The 25,373-nt window shown below is 43.0% G+C and overlaps 1 protein-coding gene across 6 annotated transcripts in view; it reads right to left on the bottom strand.

The window, feature by feature from the left end:
* Positions 1-25,373, bottom strand: part of LOC117753830 (RNA-binding Raly-like protein) — a 78,597-nt gene that overhangs the window by 32,667 nt on the left and 20,557 nt on the right. For all 6 annotated transcript variants that reach the window (XM_034572257.1, XM_034572256.1, XM_034572253.1 and 3 more), the window contains exon 2: positions 11,308-11,581. In XM_034572257.1, coding sequence (XP_034428148.1) covers positions 11,308-11,563 — 256 coding nt within the window. In that variant the 5' untranslated portion in view covers positions 11,564-11,581. The remainder of the gene's footprint in view (positions 1-11,307; positions 11,582-25,373) is intronic.

The raw sequence follows: 25,373 nt of genomic DNA, 5'->3' as shown, positions 1-25,373 counted from the left end.
CACACAATACGTCCCCTTTTATCGCCTGGATTTCTCCCGTTGTCGCTCCGCCCGAGGTGCACATCGACAATTATAACATGAATTAAGAGGCAGACATGACTGACTGGATCAATTATTGTGGAGTATTAAAGGGCAGATTTTCCTTTCCAGGGGTGTGAGTGTGGAGTCTGTCGTGGAGGTCTGTGTTTGAGATGATGCTCGGTGTTAAAAGGTCACACTGCAGTGGCCTCTCGTCATGTGCACCTGCCACAAACACACAGTTGTCATGTTGGAGTATTATCTCCCAGCATGCACATGTGGAGCATCTGTAAGAAGACTAATCCTACACAAACAGCTCATGACACTTCATACACATCACTGAGACACATATAGGCAGGAGCGTTCCAGCAGAGTAGGCAAAGCAGGCAGGTGTCAGGGGCCCCGAGATGAGACGGGGGGGGGGCCTCCAAGAACAAATCATTATCGCTGTTTTCACTCCAGATAATCTCCTGGACATTCTCCGGAGGGGCTGAATGTGAGGAGCAGACCTTCGCACCAGCACGCGCTAATGATGAACCTGGACTCGTAAACATGTGTCTGTGATTATGCACAGAGAGAAATGATCTGTTCTCCTTCGCTGGTCCGAAGCCACTTCCCCTCACCGCCCGCGTCTCTCCGTCCCTGCGGTTGGATGTAATGTTAATGAACGCATCGTGGCCAGGATGCTTGTTAGGCTTCCAGCTAATCCTGTTTCCTCACTGTCCCCACTGCCCGTCTCAGGCTGGGCTCCATCCGTTTATTCTCTGGCTGCTGTGGTCCAATAGAAAAGGAGGGACGCTTCAGGGAGCCTCAAATAAATGTAGCTTTGGACTGAGGGAAGGGGGGGTGGTCGGTTGGAAGATGTGAAGATGGATTCAAGAACTGACTCATGTCAACATAAATGCTTTACTTCTATACCTGTCATTAGCTGAGATGGAGAACACTTTTGGAATCACTTATCTTATCTTAAAATGTCCTTAGTCTCACCTGTTGCTTTTTTTCTGATCATATCGATACATCACCCACTAGGGGGCAGCACAGAGTTTTCTGACGACAACAAACATGTCAGCAGTGGCGGAGGTTGTGATAATGTTCTTCTTCAGAAAGGGACTGTTTGTCCATATCGTGTGATGAAACACTGCAGCTATGCTTTCAGAAACACAAACCGTCTTGTTTTCGTCAAAGACACTTTGGTTGTGTTTCTAATTAGACTTTCACGTGTGGGACATTCGGCAACATTTAGTTTGTTGTTAAATCTAAACTGAGAGATGCACTGTGGAGGAACTTTAAAAGCCAAATTATTTTAATTGAAATAAACAAATCAAATTAAAATTGTTGTTTCCTCATGGTGTTGATGATGATACACACACATGATCGAAGTGAAGTATTATAGAGAAAACATTTGTATTAATAACACTGAAGAATTTTCCAACTATACTATAATATTTATTGTAAAAAAAGTTTTGAAATACAGAGAAACTTGAAACTAGAAAGTAATTGGAAACATAACTGTATGCAAAGTGAAGCCAAAGCGTCTCAATCGACCCCTGGTGGCTGACTGCAGTACAGGTCATAAACCCTGCCTCCTTCATGTTAACAGATGGGACAGTTCAAATGTTCTTGTTTTAACTTAGTTATTTGATGCTATTTAAAAAGCAGTGAAACGTCAAGATTGACAGCTGTGACTGGCTCGGGATTGGTCGAGGATGTGTATGGGTGGGAACTCGATACCACTGCTCCTCCCCCTGATCGCCACTGTGCAGACACTGGCTCCAAAGGAAGTGTTTGCCACTAGATGGCAGCATTCGAACCTTGAAAATTATGGCTTCGCTTTTGCACAACAGGAGGATGTGGAGAAGCTGCGTCCATCTTCATAAACAGTCTATGGTTAAATCATCAAGTTGGAAGCAATAAAAAAGTCTCAATAATGTGTTTACATTTGTGGAAAAGGGAATATCTGGTCATTATGAAGCGGATATTGGAGTTTTCATTTTGGGGGGCGTGTTGCTTGTTGCTGAGGAAGCAGCTTTCTTCATTTTGCTGAAGGGCACTTTGACACATTGGCTGTTGCACGAGGATCAAAAATACAACCTGTCATATACAGCGAGCACGATGCCCTGAATCATGCATGAGTGTGATATTTTACCACAGAATATATTATGTATTTTATTTACCGGCCTGTCGCTCTGTGGAAAATTAAACTTTGAATATGGAAAGCGCCTCTTTTGTTTTTCTCTCGACAAGCTAATAATTTTTACCTGCAGTATACTATATAGAACCATAACTATACAACACATACAGCGTCTGACTTTGACATATGAACATATGCACCCACCCACACACCCACACACACACACACACACTCACACACACACACACACACACACACACACACACACACACACACACACACACACAGAGCTTTCCGGAGCGCTGAGCTCTGACTCTGATTCTCTGCCTTCTGAACCCAGGTTTCTAATCAGAGAATTAGCTGCAGGTTCCTCTGCCAAAATCCACACAGTAATCCATCTCACTTTGTCCACACTGTGGCTCATGCCCCGCTAAAGCATTTGTCAGTATGTATGAAAGCGAGAGGGAGATAGAGGAGGGGACAGACGGGGAGAGATCCTAGCACTGTTCCTGGTGTCCCGGTGGCTTTATTAAAGCCTATTAAGTGCACAATGACAATCTTAAAATTTCTTCAGTGTTGTTTCAACAAAAGAAACATGTTCTTATATCCTGAATACATTACAGCTCAGATAAATCCTTGGCTTGGCCACATCTTTGTTGTTATTGTGTGACCGAGGGCCTGCGTGCTGCTCTGCACACCGTGTTGTGGAGGCTGTTGTCGAGCGCCGGGTCGGGCCAACTGTGCATTCAGCGTCCGGCCCAGTCTCTCAGAGTGTGACTAATGAGGGAGGAGACGGACAACCAGGATGCATTTTAATCACCCACGAGGACGAGGAAGAGACACGGGAGGGAAGAAAGAGACTAAGACACAAAAGAGGTAACAAAACAAGATTATACAGTGTATGAATTACAATTGGCGTGAGGTGGCTCGGCTCGTTTTTAAAATCCTTTTCTGAATGAAGCTCAAATCTAAATATTTTAAGGTTTCCTGTCTGCACAGAAAGCCCACATAAATCCACATGCCCGGGACGCGCTGAATACGCTCTCCGAACACAGGGACATGAAAGACCGAGGGGGGCCTTATGGGGTTGTCTTTGGCAAGGTTCAAGCCAGGGTATGAGGGGGGGGGGGTCGGCCCCATCTAGCTGCAATACCCATAAGGCCTCTCACTCATGACGGCTCGTGCCTCTGAACCTGGCTCTCTCTCTCGCTCTCTCTCTCTCTCTCTCTCTCTCTCTCTCTCTCTCTCTCTCCCTCTCTCTCTCCCTCTCTCGTTACTGAGCTGTGCAGTTATTGTAGACATTGTTGGAATTATCTATGCAAACTTCAAAGTGAGAGCGAGCCTGTGAATACTAATGGCGAGCGGTAGAGAGAATCGTAGCAGCCCAGGTGGAGAAGATGCAGGAGGATTTGGTTCGGATTGACATGAAAGGGAAAAAAAAGAATCCCCCCCTCGGGTTTTCATTTGCAATGTTAAGCCTGTGATAGTCAGTGTATTGAAGGAGTTACCTGTGCTCTCTGATGGGGCTGCGGCAACTGACTTGTTGCATTTTATTTGATAAGCTCATCTCTATATGGTGATGACATATTCTTTCTTTTACCAGGTTGCTTTTGAACATCTCTTACACTCAGTTCACCATATTTAGGTCGATGGTGCAAAATGGCGAGTCTAGAGGAATACCTTTTTGATTCTCATTTCAGCCACTTTCATTCTTTCAAAAGCCCTTGAACAATGGGGGAAGGTCGAAACATAGATGTTCTGGTTTATCTGAAGGTTTGCCTACAGGGTGGCTGAGCTCAGAGAAAGAGGGTGAGGGGTTCGGACATCTGGAGGGAGCTCGGAGGGGATCCACTGCTGGTGGATTTTATTAGGAGGCCTTCTGGGTGGCTTCCATTGAAGGATTTCCAGGCAAGCCCAAGTGAGAGGAGTCCCAGAACTGTCTGGAGGGACTGTAATACCCATCTGGTCTGGGAACACTTGGGGAGGGACTAGGAAGCGTTGATATGGAGGGAGATGACAGGAAAACCCTGAATAGTCTGATGCCACCGAATCCCAACAGCAGATAGATGGATGGAGGGATATTAATTATTGGAGACTGACACGAAATATTGTCCAATGGCATCCAAAGTGCAGTAAAACAAATGTTCAATGTGGGTCCAACAAAATGAATGGCCCCTCATAGGAAAAGTGCTGCCCATAGAGGCACTGGATGAATGTGTGTGAATGGGTGAATAGCAAACTGTAGTGTAAAGCTTTGAGTGGTCATCAGGACTAGAAAAGCTCTGTATGAATACAGACCATTTTACATCAAATGCATCAAGGAATACAGCCTATATTTATCCAGCAGGTGCATCTAGAGCAACACAATACACTGTAATCCCTGCACTCTCTCTCTCTCCACCTGTCCCTGCCCAGTCTTCTCCCTCTTCCCGGTACACTCCAGCTTCTCTGTCCTGTGCTGCTTGCTATGCATCATGTTGGCCCAAAATGACGATTGATTGCAGTGCCACTGCCTTTGTAATCCGCTTAGGATGGATTTTGCATCTAAATCACTTTATTATTTATGTGCCTAACTCTTGCCAATGCCATTTGGAGGCGATGTGATTGGTGATCCATCACACATTATCCTTCAGTGTGGTCATTAATATTGTAATGTGTTGGACCTTCACCGTGAAACTTCCAGGTGGATGGGAATGCAGATCTCTTCAGGGAGGGTCATGTTTCTCAAAGCGGGAGTCAACAGAAGGAGGATTATCAGGTGTTGTTGCTTCGAGGCTGACTCTCCAGAGATGTTGTTATTTTCCTCTCTCTGCTATTAACCTCCCTGTGCCGTCCTCGTTCTCCCCTCGCCGCTCCCAGGTAGCACGGAACCTTCTATCTTCATACACGGCCTCTCATAGAAAAATACTGGATGCTTTCATTGTCCTTTTCCATCAGGGCTTCAATCACCACCTGCCAATCACACGCATCTGCTGCCTCCGGGCAGACACACACAAGCACACAGTGACACATCAGGATATAGAAACAAGCTCCTTTTATACTGTAGATGGGAAAAATAAGAGATGATGGTTTCTAATCTCATCGCACAAAGGGCACGAGTGATGTGCACTGCAAAGTATCTGGTGCAGAGATGTGAACGGAGTCTTATAAAATCATAACTCTTCCTTTTAAAAACTCTGAAAACTTAAAAAACATCAGTGTTATATACAGCCACTGCACCGCACAGATTTGGAGACTCAGCACTAACGTGAACCGGAGGCCCGGGGCACGCTGGGACAGCTCAGGGCAAAAAGAATCTGTCACTCTTTGTCTCCATGGCAGCCCGCAGAAGAGAGGGGGCCACAGAGATGCAGCAGATAGATCTCAGCGGGCGAGGAAGGAAACCGCTTGGATGCATTTGAGGTTCATGGATGCCAGCAATCATCGTGTCACTGTGTCATGAGGAATTCCCCCCAGTACGCTTTTAGCCAGAGGGAAGGGAAGAGACAGCAACACATGTGAGACGCAGACATTTTAGGAACTTAACAAGAATTATTCCGCTCCAGTGCAGCTGACTTCAGACGGCTCCGACATTCGCAATGTTATTGTGATTGTGGCAATATTAAAAGTTTTAGGAGACTGATTTTGTGTCGTAATTACAAAAAGCAATGCATGTTTATTTTAAGCAAAGTATGTACAATAAGTGCACTATTCATACAGTTGAGCTATGTTGATGGGGACCATAGATATACTGTATATAAAGATGACAGCTCCCTAAAAATGATGCTGAAACACTTAGATCGCCCCCTAGGTCACAAACCCTGCCTCTTCTAAGGGAACAAACAAAAAGTTAAACCTCTTTGTCATTTTAGGTAGTTGCATTGTAATTAGTTTGATCCTAGTAATACAGGGTGAAATGTCACAATTGACAAATAAATAAGACTTGTGATTGTCGATATGTTTGTTGTTGTCAGAAATTCTCGACTCAGTGCTGCCCTCTAATGGATGTTGTGCCTAACAATGATGCCAATGTGAAGGACACATGGAGGAAAGTCACTGATGACGATTACATTGTTTTAATTGGACGCATCTCTTTTCGTCTATAAAGGCAGAATAAACGAGCCTTAAAACTGCAAATAACGTAAAAAAGTGCAAAATTGCTGCACCCATCTTTATTTACAGTCCATGATTGGGACCCAGCCTTGGATGATACTTTTTAGCACCATAGAGATCCAGAGAGAACCGAGGAAAGATTCATCATGTGTACTACACAAGACTTAATATTAAACATCCGTGCTCATGTGAGGTGTTTAAAAAATGTCTACAATCTTGAATGTGTTCTCCTGAACTCCTATTCATGTTTAATGGGTAATGAAGCGTCCATTTTTCTCCGAGCGGCGAGGGGAGGAAGGTGCTGCCAGCTCTGTTATTATAGAATTTTTGCACTCGTTCATCAGCCGTGTTTCATACACACACACACACACACACACACACACACACACACACACACACACACACACACACCCACACACACCCACACACAGTCTCATCTTCTGTGGTGGCGGCAGGCTATGACCTCCGACCCTTGCGTGTCATTGAGTGCACAGATTAGTCATCACCAGTGCGTCTGAGCTGCTGAATTGGATCTGTGCAGTTGCTGAGTGATGTGATTATTCCACTGACCTCTTTCCCAGTGACCACTGCCAGCAGTAAAGCAAACCTCGGCCTCCTCGACATGTTGTGCTTCTCTTTGTGTGGGCAGAGGATGATCTCAGTAAACGGGACGCATTGATTGTTGGAACATATATGAATGCAATCCCTGCAGCACCACAGCAATACTAGCTTACAGATGTGATGTGGAAATTAAATGCAGGTGCAATCAGCCTGCAGGTAATAGCACTTTAATGAAACGTTTTGGAAACAGAAACACAGATCCTCGCGGAGGTCATTCCTCAACTGCAAATCATTATGAGGCTGATTCATTTCTTTGCCGTGTTAATATAAAAAGCATCAGCTTCTGAGAATGAGTTTGAGGGTGTCCATAATTGTCAATTAAAGATGTATTGAAATGAGCACGGGGAGTAATGAAAATACTTTCAATTATATCTGCTTTCTCTGCCAAAATCCAGCTCCCACATGTGAAGAGAGTCAAACAATTTGGGGAGAAGTAACAGATAAATCACTAAGTCTCTTATTGTGGATATGACAGAGTGCTCAGTGGTAATTTCAGCTCTGACTGATGATGGACCAGGTTGTGACTGTTAATAAGTGATGAAGTTTTTCTGCAGATTCGCTGATTATCACATCCATAATGCCAAATATCAAACTAATGAAATCCCTGAAGCACAGAAAGCCATTAGCCACCATTAATCAGGCAGAAACAATCAATACCTTTTCTTCTTTTTATGAAGAAATGGTAAAATAAGGATTGGCCCCTGAAACACCTTCAGTGTTTCGTGATATCACATATATTGGCGGCTAGTCTGACACGCCCCCTAACAACGCCAGAGCCGAGGCCGACATTACCTGGCGCTGGAAGTGGTTGACCAATCTAGGACTAGCTGGCCAATCAGAGCAGACTGGGCTGTGGAGGAGGGGGTCTTAAAGAGACAGGAGCTAAAACCAAGTGTTTCAGACAGAGGCTGAAAAGAGGAGCTGCAGCAATGGACAATATGAGGAAAGTGAGCATGTAAACCTTTTACAGTAATGTCACAAATTAAATATGAACCTCAATCTGAACATGATCTGTCTCCTTTAAGATTCTGCATTATTTCACTTATCAAATTCGAGGAAGACAATCAGATTTCCTTGATGTTTTCCTTCCACTGCTTCATGTTTTCACAACATGACACGAAGGTGGATTTGATCCACTCATCAGAGTCTTGTTTATGCAACTAAACTTGCAGCCAGCGTTCATCTATTATAAATAAAGCTGTGGCTAAGCTGCTGCTTAGTAAGCAACGATCTGCAGGAAACATGTTTCCAGAACATCATTGCTTACTAAGTAGCATTGTGATGGTAGGAAAAATGGCATCAGAACTAAGTGAAAGTGACAGAAGTCAAATTGTTATTCTAAGCACAGAGGAGCTTTCTCAGCATCAAATCATGACTAGACTTAAGGTTCCTACGGGGGCAGAGCATGGAACTCTAAAACGCTTTGCGGAAACTGGATCAGTTGCATCCAAAGCACGATCAGGCAGAACAAAAACAACCACACCTTCAGAAGATCAACAATGGAGCTCGGGTCCCTGAGAGATAGAAGAGCTGCTTCATCAGTGAAACACAATTCGCTTGATATTTGTTAAACAAAGAATGCAAAACTCAAAAATTTGCAAATGTAAAATCAAAAGAAGGTTGTGTGTTGTGGAGGTCTCAGAGAACGAGGAGCAGTCTCTGCAGTGCAGGAGCAGTGTTTGAGATTTATGGCAGTAACAGAAGGGTGCATGGAAGGAGGCGAACAGGAGAGAGAAGGAGACCGCAGTGTATTAAACTGACAGTGAAACATGACGCTGGGAATATTCAAGTCTGCTGGTGTTTTGCTTCTGTAGAGTCGGACACCTGCACCAAATTATCTAGAACCTGATGAGAGGAGAAGTATCACTTGATTCTTCAGAGACAAGCTGCAGCTTTAAGTCCAAAGCAGGCAAATGAGTCGATTACTGTCGATTGAATCATGTAAGGGTGAAAACATATTCAAAGATTTTATTTATAGACTATATAGACTATCAAATAACATAGTAAACAAGCAAAGATAGTACTACAAGCTTAAGCACACTATCTATGCTAACAACAGACTGGGAGTGTGTTTTCTCTTGCTTCCCTGTACCTGTTGTTTAAAATTGAAAGCCCTCTGCAGCGTTTGTGTTGTTTTGATTCATGACATAACGTTGGCGGTAATTATTTTGCAGTGGCGACCTGCTGTATATCGGAGATCACTCCCCAATGTGCGATGCTGTCGGAGCTATGAATTAAAGTCACAGGCCAAACTCCCTATTATTCACTCGTCTGCTTTAACTGTGTAACGTCACCCAGTGATATTTGCACACTTCACTCCCTGGCTGATGTTCTGGCATGAAACACTAAACTAATTTCTTCATTCACCCCAGTGTCCACCTACAGTTTATGCTCCACGTGGAGTTTATGTTCCATGTTATTATATCACTACGATCCCTCCTGTGCTGAGTTGATTTATCCATGTGGATAGTCCAGAGGTCAGAGCCTGGATGCCAAATATCAGCTCTGTAAATATTCTACATTTACATAATAAATTCCATGGTGCAGAGTTTGGCCCACGTTCCCTGATTGAAACACTTGACCTCCTGCAGAGTCCACCTCTGAGTTCCCATCGACAGGAAACTGATGTTGTTTCCAATTCCTGCAGGGAAAACTTGGTGTATCCTTGTGGGGAGTGACGAGGTCAAAGCTTAGCTGCCAAAATTAAATACAGGCCAATAATAATTGACTTCCCCATGTTCCCTGGTTGAAACACCAAACATCTTACTGTCTGCTGCAACGTCCCTCCAGTGTCCACCTCTGCGCTCTGATTATGTTCCCTCTGGGTCGAGTTATTATCACGGCCCATGTTCTGCTCTGCTGAGCTTGATTTATCCTTGTGGAGAGTGATGAGGTCAGAGCCTCGATGCCAAATATCAACCCTGTAAATAATTCCACATTCACACAATAATCCAAACTGCATATGTTACCTTCAGGCTCCTCTTACGCTCAATGTAAAATACATACACTGGAAAGGACGGAGCCTTCTGGCCATACTCTGCGGTCATTTTGACATCCTCTGAAAACTGACCAATACGGATACAACTGAGAGGAGATTGGACAATAATCAAATCTGAGTCGGAGGCAAAGTAGAGGACTGTGCGAGATTGCTCTGCACTGCCCTCTAGTGGATATATTGCTTAAGAACCATGCCAACACGAAGAGCACATGTATGTGGGCAGAAAGAAATCTCCTTTTGTACATAGAGGCAGCTTTAATTGAGCCTCTAAGGGAAAAGCTATCACCTTTTATTCGAAAATCAATATGCTGCATCTATGCTCACATATGTTCTCTGGATGAAACACCACAGAGATTGTAGTTCACTTCCCACCTATAGGCCCGTTAAGCACGGTCTCTGTATGTTTGCATAGGGAGGGAGCTATTATTGCCGCTCATTAATCCCAGCTCTGCAGAACTTGCCGTATCCAAATATAAACTCTGCACACACTTTTAATTTACATAATGAATCCATTCCAGTTTCTCACTGCACTTCCATCAAACACTGCCCTCTGTGATCGTCTCATAATCATATTTAAACGTCTCCATCGTCCTGACACTGTGATATTTGTGGTCTTTACACTAAGTCATGATCATTTGAAAATAAGCAGTACAGGAGCATTCTCTGAAATGCAACCCTGTGATTAAGAAAGATGTTTTAACAACATCAGGGCCAGGACATTGGCCTTCACAGACAGAGCTCATTCATTCAAAATTGAAAAGATGGCTTTGTTTGCTTCAAGGGAAAAAAACTGATTTTCAAAATTTCCTCAAATTGTCTAGAAAGGCACCTTACGAATCACATCTTTCATCCTCGCAAATATCTTGCCTCCCGGCCATGAGCACAACAAACAGGCGTATAGGCTAAAAGACGTTTCACAGTCAACATCCACAAAAACAACCTATTACAAAGTGCACGCACACAACTAGAATCAATGCTTGCCGAGTAATTGGTAGCTGCAACCAGTGCAACCTGACATATTCTGCTGTGCTCTGAGTAATGTGTCACAAGGACTTTGACATACTTTCTGCAAGTTGCTGCCTGGTAAGTGGTGACATCAAACTGTGCTTACATTCAGCGGTGGATCAGTTAACGGATTCAACTGGGATCCCCCCCCCCCCCCCAAAACAGCACGACAACAAACACAGACACTTCAGCATTTAGGAGCCAAGGGATGTTCAAAAACTAAAAGTCTGAGAGATGCCCAAGGCCTTTCTGAGTTCCCAGGAGAGACAATCCAGTCCTCTAGCAAACAGCAGGCTTTAATGAAACGGTCTGCATTTCAAGGGGACGTTTTTGTGAAGTGCAATATACAGTATCTAGCGCTTTATGAGTTCCTTATGGCATTTGCATTGAGAAACAACACATGACTTTTTCCACAAAAACACAAGAAAAAGATGAGACTCACCAAGAGGCTGCCCAGCGATGACACGGGTATTTTCTCCCGCCACAGCTTGCCGAGCGTTCCTCTCATTCACGTACTGCACAAAGGCGTAACCCTTGTGTACGGAACAACCCACTATCTTGCCGTACTTGGCGAAGATGACCTCTATGTCGGTCTTCTTGACAATGGCTGTGTTGAGGTTGCCAATAAAGACTCTGGAGTTGAGGGAGCGCGGGTCATTCTTGTTGGTCACGTTGCTCGTCTGGGTTTTACCAGTCATTCTCCTCCAGTTGCCCTCCTGGGACACACACATGGGGGGGAGGGGAGGAGAGGGCTTTAGAGGTTATGGACAGGCCAACTCCAGGTAAAGCTGCTCCTGAAGAAAACACTGCAGAACCTCAAAAGTGTTAATAAAATCAGTTTATAAGATCATGAAATAACATGAAATGGTATTTTATCACTGTCTTATGATAAATCATGCTCCTAGCCTCCTAGCAGGCTCACCAACCACCAAATTTCAAGTCGTAATATCCGACTTCCGAGTTGTCTGGAACGCAGCATTAGCTTTTCAGATGTGTTGTGTGTCTCTGATGAACATATTTAAAATCACAAGTCTGCCAAAATAACTTTGAATCAACCATTTATCTGCCACCTAACACATGCTCTTTAACTGAGCTAGTTAGCTCGTTAGCTAGTCAATTAACTAGTGTGTACAGGAAGTAACAATTGCTCCTGTAAGACTTTTAGCTCAGTAGCTCGTGTGAGCTCGAGTGGCAATAATGCCAAAGTAATTTTGTAACCTAACCTGTTGCTTTATGTAATTACAGTGCAAAGACAACTACCCGTACTTCATTACCAGGGTTTCATATGCTACCAACTTGGGTTTCCTGTTAAATTCAGAGTTACTGCAGCAGCGTTGTGATTTCAGGGGCTGTGAGAGCCTCTCGTTGTGGTTTATAGCAGCTAGAAGCTAGTTAGCCTGCTTTCAGTTGATAAAGACAAATGGTCACAGTTGGTAAAAATGTGATATTAAAATAAATTGTCACCGACACATTTCAAAAGGGCATTTTGATGATTAAAATGAATTCAGTCATTACTCTTAAATTGATAAAATATCATTTCATATCAATGTTTTCATTGGTTCATTAAACTTGATTATCATACATATTTAATACCTTCTTCAATTTCTTTGAACACAAGATTACAATAAATGTTGCTTTATCTCAGTATTTTCACATGACTACATGATTGAAATGCTCCCACTGAATACGTGCGTGGGGGAATTAGAAGGAGCAACAATATGTGAACAGTTTTCTCTGCTTTGTCAAAAACCAAATTCAGTGAAAGCTTCGCCACCTCAAGGCCCATATTGTTGCATCCCTGCTGCTTTGTGTGCCGCAGCATGTGCAGGTAATTACTGACAGTTTTATTCAGGCTCCTTGTTCTGTCAGTGCATATTAGAGAGTTTGAGATTTTCATGGGGAATCTGTGCTATTATTTCTAGGTAACTTGTGCGTTAGTTTTTTTGACAGCTGATTGGCTGCACTCAGGGAATGAATCTACCCAAGGAAAGGATGCACTGTTAAACAACTCAAATTCCATATGTAATTACAGTTCTCTCAAAGTAAATGGATGGATTGATACCACACATTTCTCATTGCTTTTCCCATTGATTTTCTTGTTAATGAAAGCGCATGATTTCATTTTTCATACCTGCAGAAAGTTTTCATTAGCGTTTGGACTCCTAAATGGATTATTCTTACTGAATTAAATACTCTGATACATTGTGAAGGAAACACTGAATATTCAATATTTGCTTCCTCTGAGTCTCTGTCCCTGACACACGGTGATAACAACTGCTTTGAGACGAAGAACCTGAATAATGGATCCAATCCTCAGTAAATAGGATTAGTAACCAAGGTAACACAGATGTTGTTGGACTAGTGCACATACACACACATGCACACACACATTTTCTCACTGGAAGTCTTATTTTTTTCTCGCTCATACAACTTCATTTCTCATTGCGAAGAGGCAGGTGATGCCGTGTGGCCTCGGTCTCGTCATAATTACATGACGCAGTTTTACTGTGGAGTGGTTTACGATAACGGGCTTGTTCGGCTAATTAAAGCACGGTGTGAGATTACGTCTAAAATACAGCGAGGAGGTGTAATTCACAAACCGAGCGACGGCTACATTTCCTCGTCGTGAAGTCACTTGTTCTGTATCTACAGGAGATGAAGGAGGACACTGACCACTCATCCAGAAATTCGACAGCAGACGTTTGATTTACGGGGCAGAGCTTCCCTGTCAGGCGACCATTGTACCTGAGACTGGGATCATGAGAGACACTCGGCTGCTCACTCATGGATAAACACGTATTATTCCACTCGACAGCATCTGTTTTCAGCATTACATCACCTGAAGTCTGATGCTATTCACTTTGCCGTTATTATTCAACACCCACTAGAGGTGCTGGTGATTCAGGACTCCTATGGGCCCTTTGTTTACAGTGCACAGTGCATCAGCATGTGTTTTTGCTGCATGTGGGTGTGGGTGTGTGGGAATAACCTGCTGATCGCCATCTCTCGAGTGACCTTGACATTTATGAGCACCAGACAGTGAAAATTAATGTGGCACAGGCACACACACACACACACACACACACACACACACACACACACACACACACACACACACACACACGTTCTAACTGAAATGAGCTCCACAATTACCACCTAATGGTGGTTTAAACCCACAATCTGACACCCCCCCTATATCGATGTGCACGGACAGGTCACCGGGAACATGACAAATCAGCGGAGAAGTGTTAGATTACCTCTCGTGTCAGATAAATCGGGAACGGGTAACGGCCACGGGGCCTTTTACCGCTCTTTACTGATATATTTCATGTTGTCTTCAGGGTTATTTTCTTTAGAGCAGGGCACTAATTTATTCCATCAGTGGCATTCCTGCTGACCTTGCCTTTTAGTTTATTTACAACCTCCATTAAGCTTCACATCCCATGAGGTGATAGCGTCGTGAGGAGAAACATGGGCGAACAACGCTGCAAGTGATAGGAGCCAGTGGGGCAATTTGCTAAATAATTGTTGGGGGGACTTGACATTTGTTATCTAAAGCAGAGAGAAAGTGCTTCATCCCAGAGATGCAGTGCGCAAACTGCTTTTAGAGGAAAATAATCACGACCTGGTGTTCAGAACGATCACAACGTCTACATTACTCTGTCAGGTTTTTTTTTTATGTGAGTGAAGAGCAGAAGAACAGTAGAAGTCTTCATTTTCACTTTCATGCCAGTGTGGTCGTGTCAGAAGAAGTGTCACATTTTTTCAGTAAAGGTGGGTGTCTCCTTTTTTTTAAATGAAACACTTTCCATTACATGAAATCCTGGCATGTCTTTCCTTTTAATGCGGCACGAGAAAAGCATTCCGACCTCAAACAATATTAAAGAAATGTGGATGAGTTCAGCAGAAAAAGCACCAAGGTCATGTTGTTATCAGTGCTGCTGTGTTGGGAGTGTGGCAAAGTGAGAAAAGGAGGAGGTTCACTGTGGATATTACCGAGTTCTCCCCTCGCTCTGTAAAGCATTGTCCCTTTTGTAGACAGCCTCTTAAAAGGTTGTTGTTTGGCTCTGGCCATCTGCCTGATTTATAGACATCTCTCGCGAAGGGAGGGAACTCATTGAATTGATTCCTTTCGTAATTTCCCACCACTGTACATTTCTCTCCGCCATGCCTCAGCCACTCGGCTCTGATTGTTGCCAAGGCAGCTTGACGGGCTGAGGAAAGGCTGGAGGTGCTGCTCACTCAGACAGAACAGAGAGAGGTAGCCCGATACACCTTTTCCCCCGGTGTTGCTGCCATGTACTGCAGAGGTGGAATAATTGCTTCGTGGATTCCCTCCATTTATATCGTGTCTGAAGATGTGTCTCTCTGCCTGTGAAAGTGACGGCAACAACTGAGGACACGCACACACACACAAAAAAATTCCCCTCTGTTGGTAAATCAATGTTTCTATTTGCATTGTTGGCTGCAGAGAATTACTGTGGAGCACCCAGCCGTGAATTTGTGCATGACCAGAGACGGAAGCTCTTCTGCCCCACCGGGACAAACCGCCGACACAAAGAAATGTATCTGCTTTACAAATTAAACTGTTGGATGGATTTAATTGAATATCAACAGCAGACTGACATATAATAAGGTAAAGATGTGCACAGACCACTTATACTGTCCTCTTGAAAAACGAAGTCTCATTTTCTACACATTTTCAGCCAAGGCTACAAGCATAAAGTAATTTCAGTGGCTTATTAAAAGGAATTATTTCCACTGAACAATATTTGCATTGAAAAATGTCGAGGTAATTGCTCTCAACTCTAACGTTCGCAGGAAGATTAATTGAATCGGATCCATCAAAATGTGTGTTTGCAGCATGACTCAGTTATTTATCTAGAGTTACATCGCTAGTGTGACGGGTCTGTGATGTGAAGTGTGTGACGTGGTCTTGTTTCGTCCTCTGCCTGTCTTCATACCTCACAGGAAGTGTTTCAGAGGTGGGCAATTGTGTCTGCCTGGTATTTATTGACCTGCCATTTTGGTAATTGTTCTCAGATGTTTGCGCTACTCCCACAGGTCCATGGTGAACACACTCTGATCCTCCCGGTTATGACTCATGGTGATCTGATATAAGATCTGCAAGAATATGCACAAGACGTTTTATTAAAAAATACAATTTTGCTCAAGCTACTTTGTGCAGTTTGACACAGCTTCTGTTGAAAACACACCTAGAGTTCAGTTTAGGTAGAACAGGTTTGTGATGCAGCAGCCCACTCAATACCAGTGAAGCATGTTAGTGGGGCCCTGCAGTCATGCACATTTAGTAGTTTGCATCACTTATATACCAAAGGAAAAATACAAACCCTTACAAACAAAATTAATGGCATTTTACTCTTGTAACCTATGATATTTTTGTATATTTTAATATTTGCATAGCTGAAATGTTCGGGTTTGAAGTCATCATATTCACAAGACTTCCAAAGCTTAATTCCAAGCTTAATTTATTGCCTTTTCCCCATGTTAGAAAAGCCTCAAGGAACTCTGGGATATTCTCAGAAACTCAATTTCGAGAGGAGGTCACTGGAGGAACGTCAAATAAATCTGTGCCAATGGAGTGGTTGCATTGATTGAAAGAGAACTGCAGGTCTCCTTAATCTGTCTTCACCTACACAACTCGTGATACTTTATTCCTTCAGCAGCTACATTCAAAAACACATACTCCCTAAACCTCTGTGTATTTTTTATCGTAGAGAATGCTTTTCTACTTGGGTGGTTACCACGTTTACGCTCCTGGGACAAAGTCTATACCCTGTGTACCTCATACATCTTCCCTGACTCCGGCCTCTCTCTGCAGGACCGTTTCCTCTTACCTGCAGAAAACCTCATTTCACTACAAATAGTGGCTCTTTGCTTTGCAGCTCCAACCATTTTATTCCTGCCCAACTCTGTCCTCAGAAAATTTATTGACTATTTAAAAGCCTGAAGCAATTAGCTAAAAATGCAAATGAAGCCATTTCTCTATTGGCCCTCATTCACCTGCAGTGAGGAAACTGGTAATGTGCAGTCGGTGGGAGAATATCCGACATGCAATGATATACAAGTAGAATTTGTTATTGTCCGGGAGGGGGGGTATTTTTGATGGACAGGGGAACACTTGGACTGTAATGACAAGATTACATTTCTTTCTAGGGTAGAATGCAGCGGCACAGAGTTGAAACTAATCTGGTCAAACACAGCGAGCTGTCGAGTGCAGAATGGATCAATCTCTGTCTGCTCTTAATCCAATTTGATTTTTTTGCTAAGGATAGCACCGGGGTGTTTTATGATGTAAAACCCACTCTGCACGATTGTTTTGAAAAGCTTCCTCTCCACCGCGGATCACGGCTCCGCAGGACGTTTAAAAGCTTTCTCTCCACGGCGCTGAGAGACGTTCCCGTCCTCTCCAAACGTGGTGGCAGACAAATTGCATCTGTTTCTGAATTACCAAATGCAATCAGGGTGTTTATGAGCACATCAGGCAAATCTCCTTTTAGGATAAAATCGACAAAAGGCAGAGGTGGAAACACGATGAAATCCTTGGCTTCTGTACAAGCAGCAGAGCAGCAGTAGAAATTCACTCAAGGTCAAGTGGCACTGGGCTGCTTCGTTACTATAGTGATGCATCATGTTTTATGTGCTAAGCAGATGTTTTAGAAGCAAACGATTTTCCCTGAGACGGAACGAAGAGTAAATGAAGGCTCACAAAATGTAAAAGAAAAAGTGTATTTAACGACACTCTCCTTGGAATAAACTGTAAATAAACATTAAACTTTTCATCACTGCACATTTCAATGATAAATTAACTCACTAGTTAAACTTTTATGCTGATTGGATTTAATTTAACATTTAGTTTCAAACTGAAATGAAGATATTGGACATTATGTTCATCACCCCACTATTTATAATGCACAGATTTTAGATGCAGCTGTTTAGCTTCAGTTAAAGTTGAAATACTCTTGATACAGATCCACCTTGCGGAGTTTGGAGATCCCACCAAAGAGTCAGTCTTACCTGTCAATCATGAGGTTTGATCCCATTTTTAAAACATCAAATAACATAAACAACTACCTTAACTGACAGAATACATATTTGGAGGAGAAAGAACACTGTATTTTGACCTTTTAGTTTGGTCCATGTTCCACCTGCTATACATGGAGGAAACAGGGTTTACGACCTATACTGCAGCCAGCCACTAGGGGGCGATCCAGATGATTTGGCTTCAGTTTTTGGGAACTTCATACATGTCAGCCATCTTTGTAAAGTCTGATATGAATCTCTTTAAAGTCTCTGTTAGTGGCTAAATGCTCCACAATATTGTCCAGCTTGTCGCTAACTTTCTCTGTTTTCTGTTTAGTGCCCTGCAGGTAACATACAATGCGTTTATAAATAATGTTTTTGCCGGAGACAATGATGTGGAAGATGCTATAAAATTCCATAGAGAGAAGCTGGCAGAGTTAGGTGGTGACTTTCTGTATGTTTATCACAAAATCTCCCAAAATCCATAAAGAGAAACTAGGTCAAAAGGAGATGAAATGTCGTAACTGAAACCAACATGTTTATACATGCTAAGGAATTGTAAAGGTATGCTGAGATATGGTGGGTCTAATGAATTTGGCCGTTGACCGTTCTGCTCTCCCTATTAAATCTGGATGTGTCATCATTAGTGAGCTGCAGCTGGGACAAAATTTTAATGGGGGCAAATTAGCATTGGTTAACATTTACTCTGCAGGAGAAGTAAAACAAAGCCCCAACTCTTTATTAGAATCATTAATGTGCACTTTGAAAAAGGTGGATGACTGTAATGGAAACACAAACTGCAGCCTGAGCTTCAGTATCTAAAACGAGCACGTAGCCAAACAGCAGAGTGTTTAGTCAGAGGAGTGGACATTTCATTTAATCTTGTTCTCAGCCCCGCGCAATTAATAGTTTGCAGAGGGATATTTCTTATTTATGGGTGCCGCTGTGAGCCACACCGTGCTCAATAGCCTGCATTGTAAAAGGATGACAGGCAATTTTTTTGGCTTCAAAGGCTTGGCAACAGCTCAGTGGAATATAAACGACCTTAAAATTCACAGGTTTTCGTTTATGGAATTACTATGCAGAAAATTAAGAGTATTATCTGTACAATGTCATCAAAATAAGCTGTTTTCTCCAATTTTATGCACTCTGCTCTTGTTGTGGGATGTGCATACGAATGCTGCTCGTGAGTTTCAGTTTCGGGAGGTTGGAGGAGAGACGTCTGGCTCGGCACAGAGGGGCTGGTTGGCCATCTGTAGCCTTGAAATGACCTGCGTGTCAGCAGAGGCCTCGTCCAGCAGCAGTTGCCTTTGCCTGTAGCAGCGTCTGGCACTGAATCTGTTTTATGGTAACACACTTGTCCGTCAGCCTCTTCGGGTTTGTGTACACACGTCTCTGCAGGTGGTGCAGCAGGACGCTGTGACTTGGAAGCACACAGAGGCAAAGTCCTGCTCTCCGTCTGCTGCGCGGCGCCGCCACCTGACACCATACGTTCACACTGCGGGCAACACAATCAGCGGAAATGCATTGATTTCATATTGAGGTAAGCAGCCAGGGAAACTCAGCCTACACACACACGCAGGAGCCGGCCAAGAAAATTTTGGCCATTGCTCAGCTGTTTGCGGCCATCAGGCTTCAATGGCCAGGATTTCCTGCTTCGCTGTTTCCAATGTCAGTTTCATTTTTATTCATAATCGTTTCGCCTGCCAAGTGCAAAATGGATGAGATGTTTATTCTAGTCATTCATCGCCGCCCACGTGACGGGAATAAACATGTCAGAACAACTGGAATTTCAATCACTTCGCACATCTCCAACCACTTATTGGTCGAAAAGGTCAAACATAAAGCAACACTAGGTCGTTTTTATGCCTTAAAATCATTTTGATGGTTCACAAACTTAAAATAGGGAGAAGGACCTGTCTGTCAAGGCCCCGGTGCTCCGTGTCCGGCTGGAACTGCACAATGTAACTCTGGTTGACCGAGCTGGAAGATTACAAGTTGTTTTACAGCATATGTCACACACCAACAACCAGAGACAACTATAGCTATCTATATCTGGATTTGTCCACTCGCAAGTTTATCACCGGACTCCAGGTAAATCCATCTCGATCGAGGCTTAGCTAACGATGTGATGTGATTTGGTTTTCATCATGCTCCGTCATCAATAACTGCCTCAGCTAGTTGCTTGCTGTGTTAGCTTGTATGCTACTGTTCTACAGAGTTGATTTCAGGTAATGTGCAGACGTTTACTTCCAGACCTCGTCAGTAGAAATGGTTCTTTGACTTTTGAGGTTTCTCCTTTCTTCTCCTTCTTGTGTACAGCTGTGTGCACGGCAAGAAAAAGACTAATATGTAAATGTGACTAAATATAAAAAAAGAAAAGCATCATCGTCGTTATCATTCTCGAAGAAAGAGATGCCGATCAGTGCAAACAGCGTTGACAGGTGTGTGTGAAGGGACCTGTAGGATATGTACATCAGTTTGAAACAGCCCTCAGATGGACTTTGATGATACCAATCTCCATCATGTTGTGTTTATGCCTGTGACATGCTCCCTCCTCCCATTGCCTGGCTAAATGTTCAAAGGTAGCTGCAGAAACTTTGTCTAATGCATTGACAAGGTAAAAAAAAAAAAAAAAGCTCCACAAACTTCAAAGAACCCGCAACAATTCTAAAGCTTCTTTGTGGTTCGGTGACTAATCTTCAAAGACATGCTAAGGATGGAACTGATAGCGCCGCGGTGAACAGCGGGCACAAACATCCTTGTCAGCGCCATTGAGGTGTGAGGTGTAGAGACAGGGAGAAGAGATAAAACGAAAAGCTAATTGAGACAAAGACTGTCCCTCAGCTGTGTGAAATATAAACTCTGGCTGGACACATTCGGTAATTACATCTGAACCAATCAGTCACATGAATACTGATGGTGAAACCAGACGTTAAGGTTAATTAAGAAAATAAAGATATTGTTGATCCAGGATGTTCGTACCTGTCATTGTGGATCCATCTTTGCTCCTTCTGCTATTACACTCTGAAATTATCTGGAGACTTGAATGTTCCCCGTTGAGAAAAATATTGTTATTTACCTGATGACTTTCTAAAGTTTCTCTTTTTACATTATTCCCCAATAACTGACATTGGATCCTTTTATCAGTTGAGGCTGAAATAACTTATTACAGTATTGTTAGCCCTGCTTTGTCCTTGTTTGTTTGTTTGTTTGTTTGTTTGTTTGTTTGTTTGTTTGTTAACAAGACTACACAAGTGCCACTAAAAGGATTTCCAGAAAACTTGTTGAAGGGATGGGACATCGGACAAGAAAGAAGCCTTTAAAATTTGGTTTAGATCAGGATCATTGGGCAGATTCAGGAATTATTTTTCCTTTAACATCGTGAGATAAGATGTAGACTGACTCGTGATTGGGCGAGTGCGTGTGTATCGTCAGGAGCTCGATAACACGGCGCCATCCCCCAACAGCTACTGCGCATACAAGTAGAAGAACTAAAATAGTAACTTAGCTGATTAGTGAGGAACCATTTAAAGAGGAATCTTCAGCCCTTGTGTTCCGGCAGCAAGAGACAGTAAATCAAGGCTTCTTCCCTTTGCTTGTCCGTACCAGTGAGGATTGTGTAAAACAGCAGAACACAGGTAGACAGAGATGATAAACATGACCCACTTTGCAGAAACACACAGAGCAAATGTTCAGGAGTTTTAGCGCAGCATTCGTGTGCATCTTTGTACATTTATGGGTAGATTTTCATATCTGAGACGGATCAATGCACAATCTTCACTTCCTACCTTTACTTTTATGGATTTTTGAAACATACTGGTATGTGTATGAGCAAATATCTTTGTTTTTACCATGAATGTATCCCAGACAAAAGCTGAAGTGTTCGATTCAATAGATTTTTTTTTTCCTCCAATTGAAAATGTGCATATAAAATTGGCCTCCTGTTGTAAAGCGCCTCTTTTTTCCACACTAATCAAATGTGTGTAGCCAGGGTTGAATCTCAATAACCCAGAAATCCCACAAGAGCCACAACACTGATATTATACTGATGCCCTGTCCACACTGTTGCGGATATTCAACCAAAAATGTAACACTTTCTAAAGTACAGATTTTCAAAAACTCTGGTTTCTGTGTATCTTTGTGTTCACGTAAAAAACTGAACATTTGGGAAACCATGACACTCGCTTCACCCATTGCCCAATGTCGCTTTGTGTAATAAGCAGGTGCAACAACAATGATGTTGGCTATAAACCAGTTTCTCTATGTTTGGTTGGCACAGGTCGGTCCAATTACAAGAGAGCAGCTAAATCCAGCATCACTGCAGCACATTACCGTCATTCACAGGTTTCTGCCTCAGATTGAGCTTGTTTGAGCGTTTCTAGATGTTTCTGTGTTCTTGGATGTAGATGTATATATATTTATATGTTTAAACTAAAGTTGTGTGGACATAGACTTTTATAGAAATGGAGGGCTGCATGTATATATCCGTTCAAAATAATATCCGCAGTAGTTTAGACAAGGCCTAAGGGCATGACACACTAAATATACTCACTATGCATGGTCGGGAAAAACATGGTTGTGTCATCCAGACGATATAAGATAGAAAGTAGAATATAAAAAGACGTGTGGTATAGAGGGGGTTCGTTTAATTGTCTGGCTGCATGTTTTGTCTCCATTTAAAAACTGTCTTCCACCCTCTCCCGACTGTAAATAGACACCTCATCACGCCCCCTCATTTCATTTCCTTTAATTGCACAGCATCTCTAGTACAACAGTAAAGCACAATTAAAGCAGTCTCAATATTTGCTGACAGCCGTGTGCGGTAAGGAGTTCAGGATGAAGAGGAGGAGCAGAGGCAATAAGATGAGCTTGATGAAGGGGATGATGCCTCTTTTACGCTTTTTTTATTGTCTCTTACAAATAGGCCATACAATTGCAGCAGGTAGTAATTGCTGCTAATTCTACCTATTCCACACTAACCAAATCTCTCTCTCTCTCTCTCTCTCTCTCTCTCTCTCTCTCTCTCTCTCTCTCTCTCTCTCCAGCCAGTAATTGCACGGCGCCGCTGCAGATTTAAAAAAGCTAGTTGAAGCCCGAGCGAAACCTCAAGGGTCTCCCTGGGCAATGAAGCCCTCTGCGTACTTCATGAAGTGTAGCACTTCTTTTTTTCTTCCTCTTCTTCTTCCTCTTCTTCTTCTTCTTCTCGCCGTGGCATATTTCCATTTATCAGGTCTGCAGTGTGAGAGCTGCAGACTTCAGTAGAATAGATCAGAGTTTGTCAAAGGGGTTTGTCAAAAAGCAGCAGGCGAATTTGCGCCCTCAAATGTGGACGCACTCATAAAATACACAAACAGGAGGACAAGTGCAGCGGCGGACGTGCACACACACACGGATGCACACGAGCAGAAAGCACACACACACACTTGTGCAAAGACATAAAGGCAATGGAGAACCTCACATGGCGGACCCGTCACAACCCTTGAAGTATAAGTTTTGACAGTTTGACAGCGCACACTTTTTTTGTGTAGCAGAAGAGGATTATGGAGTCTGTCTGCTGCCCTCCACTCTTCTTCTCCTCTCAGAGAAACGAAGCGCACGCACCGTATAGCTTGATGCAAACGACTGCGCGAGCCGGAGGAACTACTCTTGCATGAGACAAAACAAACAACGTATAAAAATAGACACGAAAAAATACCGTCTCCGTCGCAGAGTTCACAACCAACATCGTTATATGCTTTTGAAAAAATAAGACAACAGTCATGTGGAAAATCTGACTCTCTTAGAATGATTGGAGTCACAAAAATAAGGCTCAGAAGTTGCTGAAAAATTGTTTTAAACATCATACGTGGGAATTTGTTTGTGTCTAAGCAAAAGCTCGTCGGATTTAGAGAAACATCGAGCTCATACCTCCACTAAGGACCAGCAGCCTCTTTGAATTCTGCACCAAATCTGTCAACTTTGTTTGGACGTAGTTCTAAACTAATGAGCAGACATGTAAACTGGGGATTCTCTACTAAATCCACAATATCTCAGCTACACATGGTGGCAGTTCCAGGTTTGTAGCCCTGTTTGTTGCCGTAGTGAAGAGTCTGGAAACCTGATTGAGTTCGGACAAAAACTTTGAAATGATAGTTGAATTCACGTCAGCTTTTCTTGATTTTTTCTACTGCACAAATACTTAAATTAAGGGAAATAACAGAATGCCTGATGAGTTCGGGTCAGGACGCCACTGTACAGCAGCTGAAAAAGTCCTGTCCTCCTTTTTAAACCACAATTTAAATCCACAAGATAGAGATGTTTATTCGAATCTGCACCAAATGCACACAGACGTAAATATCAGTCCAATAAATCTGACTTTTTTCTTATCAACATCCAGGAATCATTCCCTGGGAAATCTATGTAAATGTCAGAGAAACTATGTGTCTGTGAAAGAAAGTGGAAACAAAAATCCTGGATCCTGAAAATTCTTTCTTGACCCGTGTCCTATCTGTGGGCGGCTGTGACCCAGAGGGTAGAGAGGATCGTCCTTTAACCAGAGAGTCGATGGTTCAATCCCTGGGTTCCTCCAGACTGCATTTTAAAGTGTCCTCCAAGATACTGATCCCCAGATTGCCCCTGATGTCGAAAGAAAAGTGCTGCATATAGAAGCGCTTTATGAATGTGTGTGTGAATGCGCCTTTATTAATCGATAAAACTGGAAAATGAATACGAAACATCGTCCACATCTTTCCACCATTTTTTGCGGAAATCTGTTTGGTAGTTTTTTCTGCAATGCTGCTGAAAAACAAACCAACAAACGGACGAAGAGAAAACATAACCCCTCCCGGCAGATAATAACTAAATATAAAAAAAGGATTCCAGGCACTTGTACTGACAGAAACCCTTCATTTCCTCTTAGCGCCACACTGTGTGACATGTACGCCTCAAAGTGCTGTGCAGGAGGCTGACCACATAATGACATACTTGCTGTGGATGAATGCTCACATCCTCCAAAGAGCAGAACACGAAAATCAGTTCTTATGAGGGGAACGTCGCTTTGAGGGGTGACGGTCGAAAAAAAGGAAACGCCATCTGTGCTCCTTTTTTCAAAACAACCGTCATCTCTGAGTGTGACGACTGTTCCTCATTTCCCCCGGAATGAAATGCACTGTCATGTCTCGCTTTCTAAATAAAGACGACTTAAAATGAGAATACGGGGAAGTGAACGACAAAAATTGTTTCTGCGCGCCGGTGGGGAAACGGGCGACACGTGAAATCTGAAATCCTCGTGGATTAGAGGCTCTGTATCTGTCAAACGCTAAAATAACTTGAGGTGAAGTGAACCGCTAAACCTTGTGATCCTCCTCCCTCCGTCTTCATCTCCCTCTCGAGCCTTATCACATCATCCATTTCCTCACTTGTTTGTTGCTGTGAGTGACACCTCGCACTCAGCCTTATACAATATCTGTCAGATTGCATTAT

The sequence above is a fragment of the Hippoglossus hippoglossus genome, chromosome 20 (genome assembly GCF_009819705.1).
Source record: "Hippoglossus hippoglossus isolate fHipHip1 chromosome 20, fHipHip1.pri, whole genome shotgun sequence".
Classification (NCBI taxonomy): Eukaryota; Metazoa; Chordata; class Actinopteri; order Pleuronectiformes; family Pleuronectidae; genus Hippoglossus; species Hippoglossus hippoglossus.
Note: the sequence above shows the minus strand (reverse complement) of the source record. Positions and strands in the feature narration are given on the sequence as shown.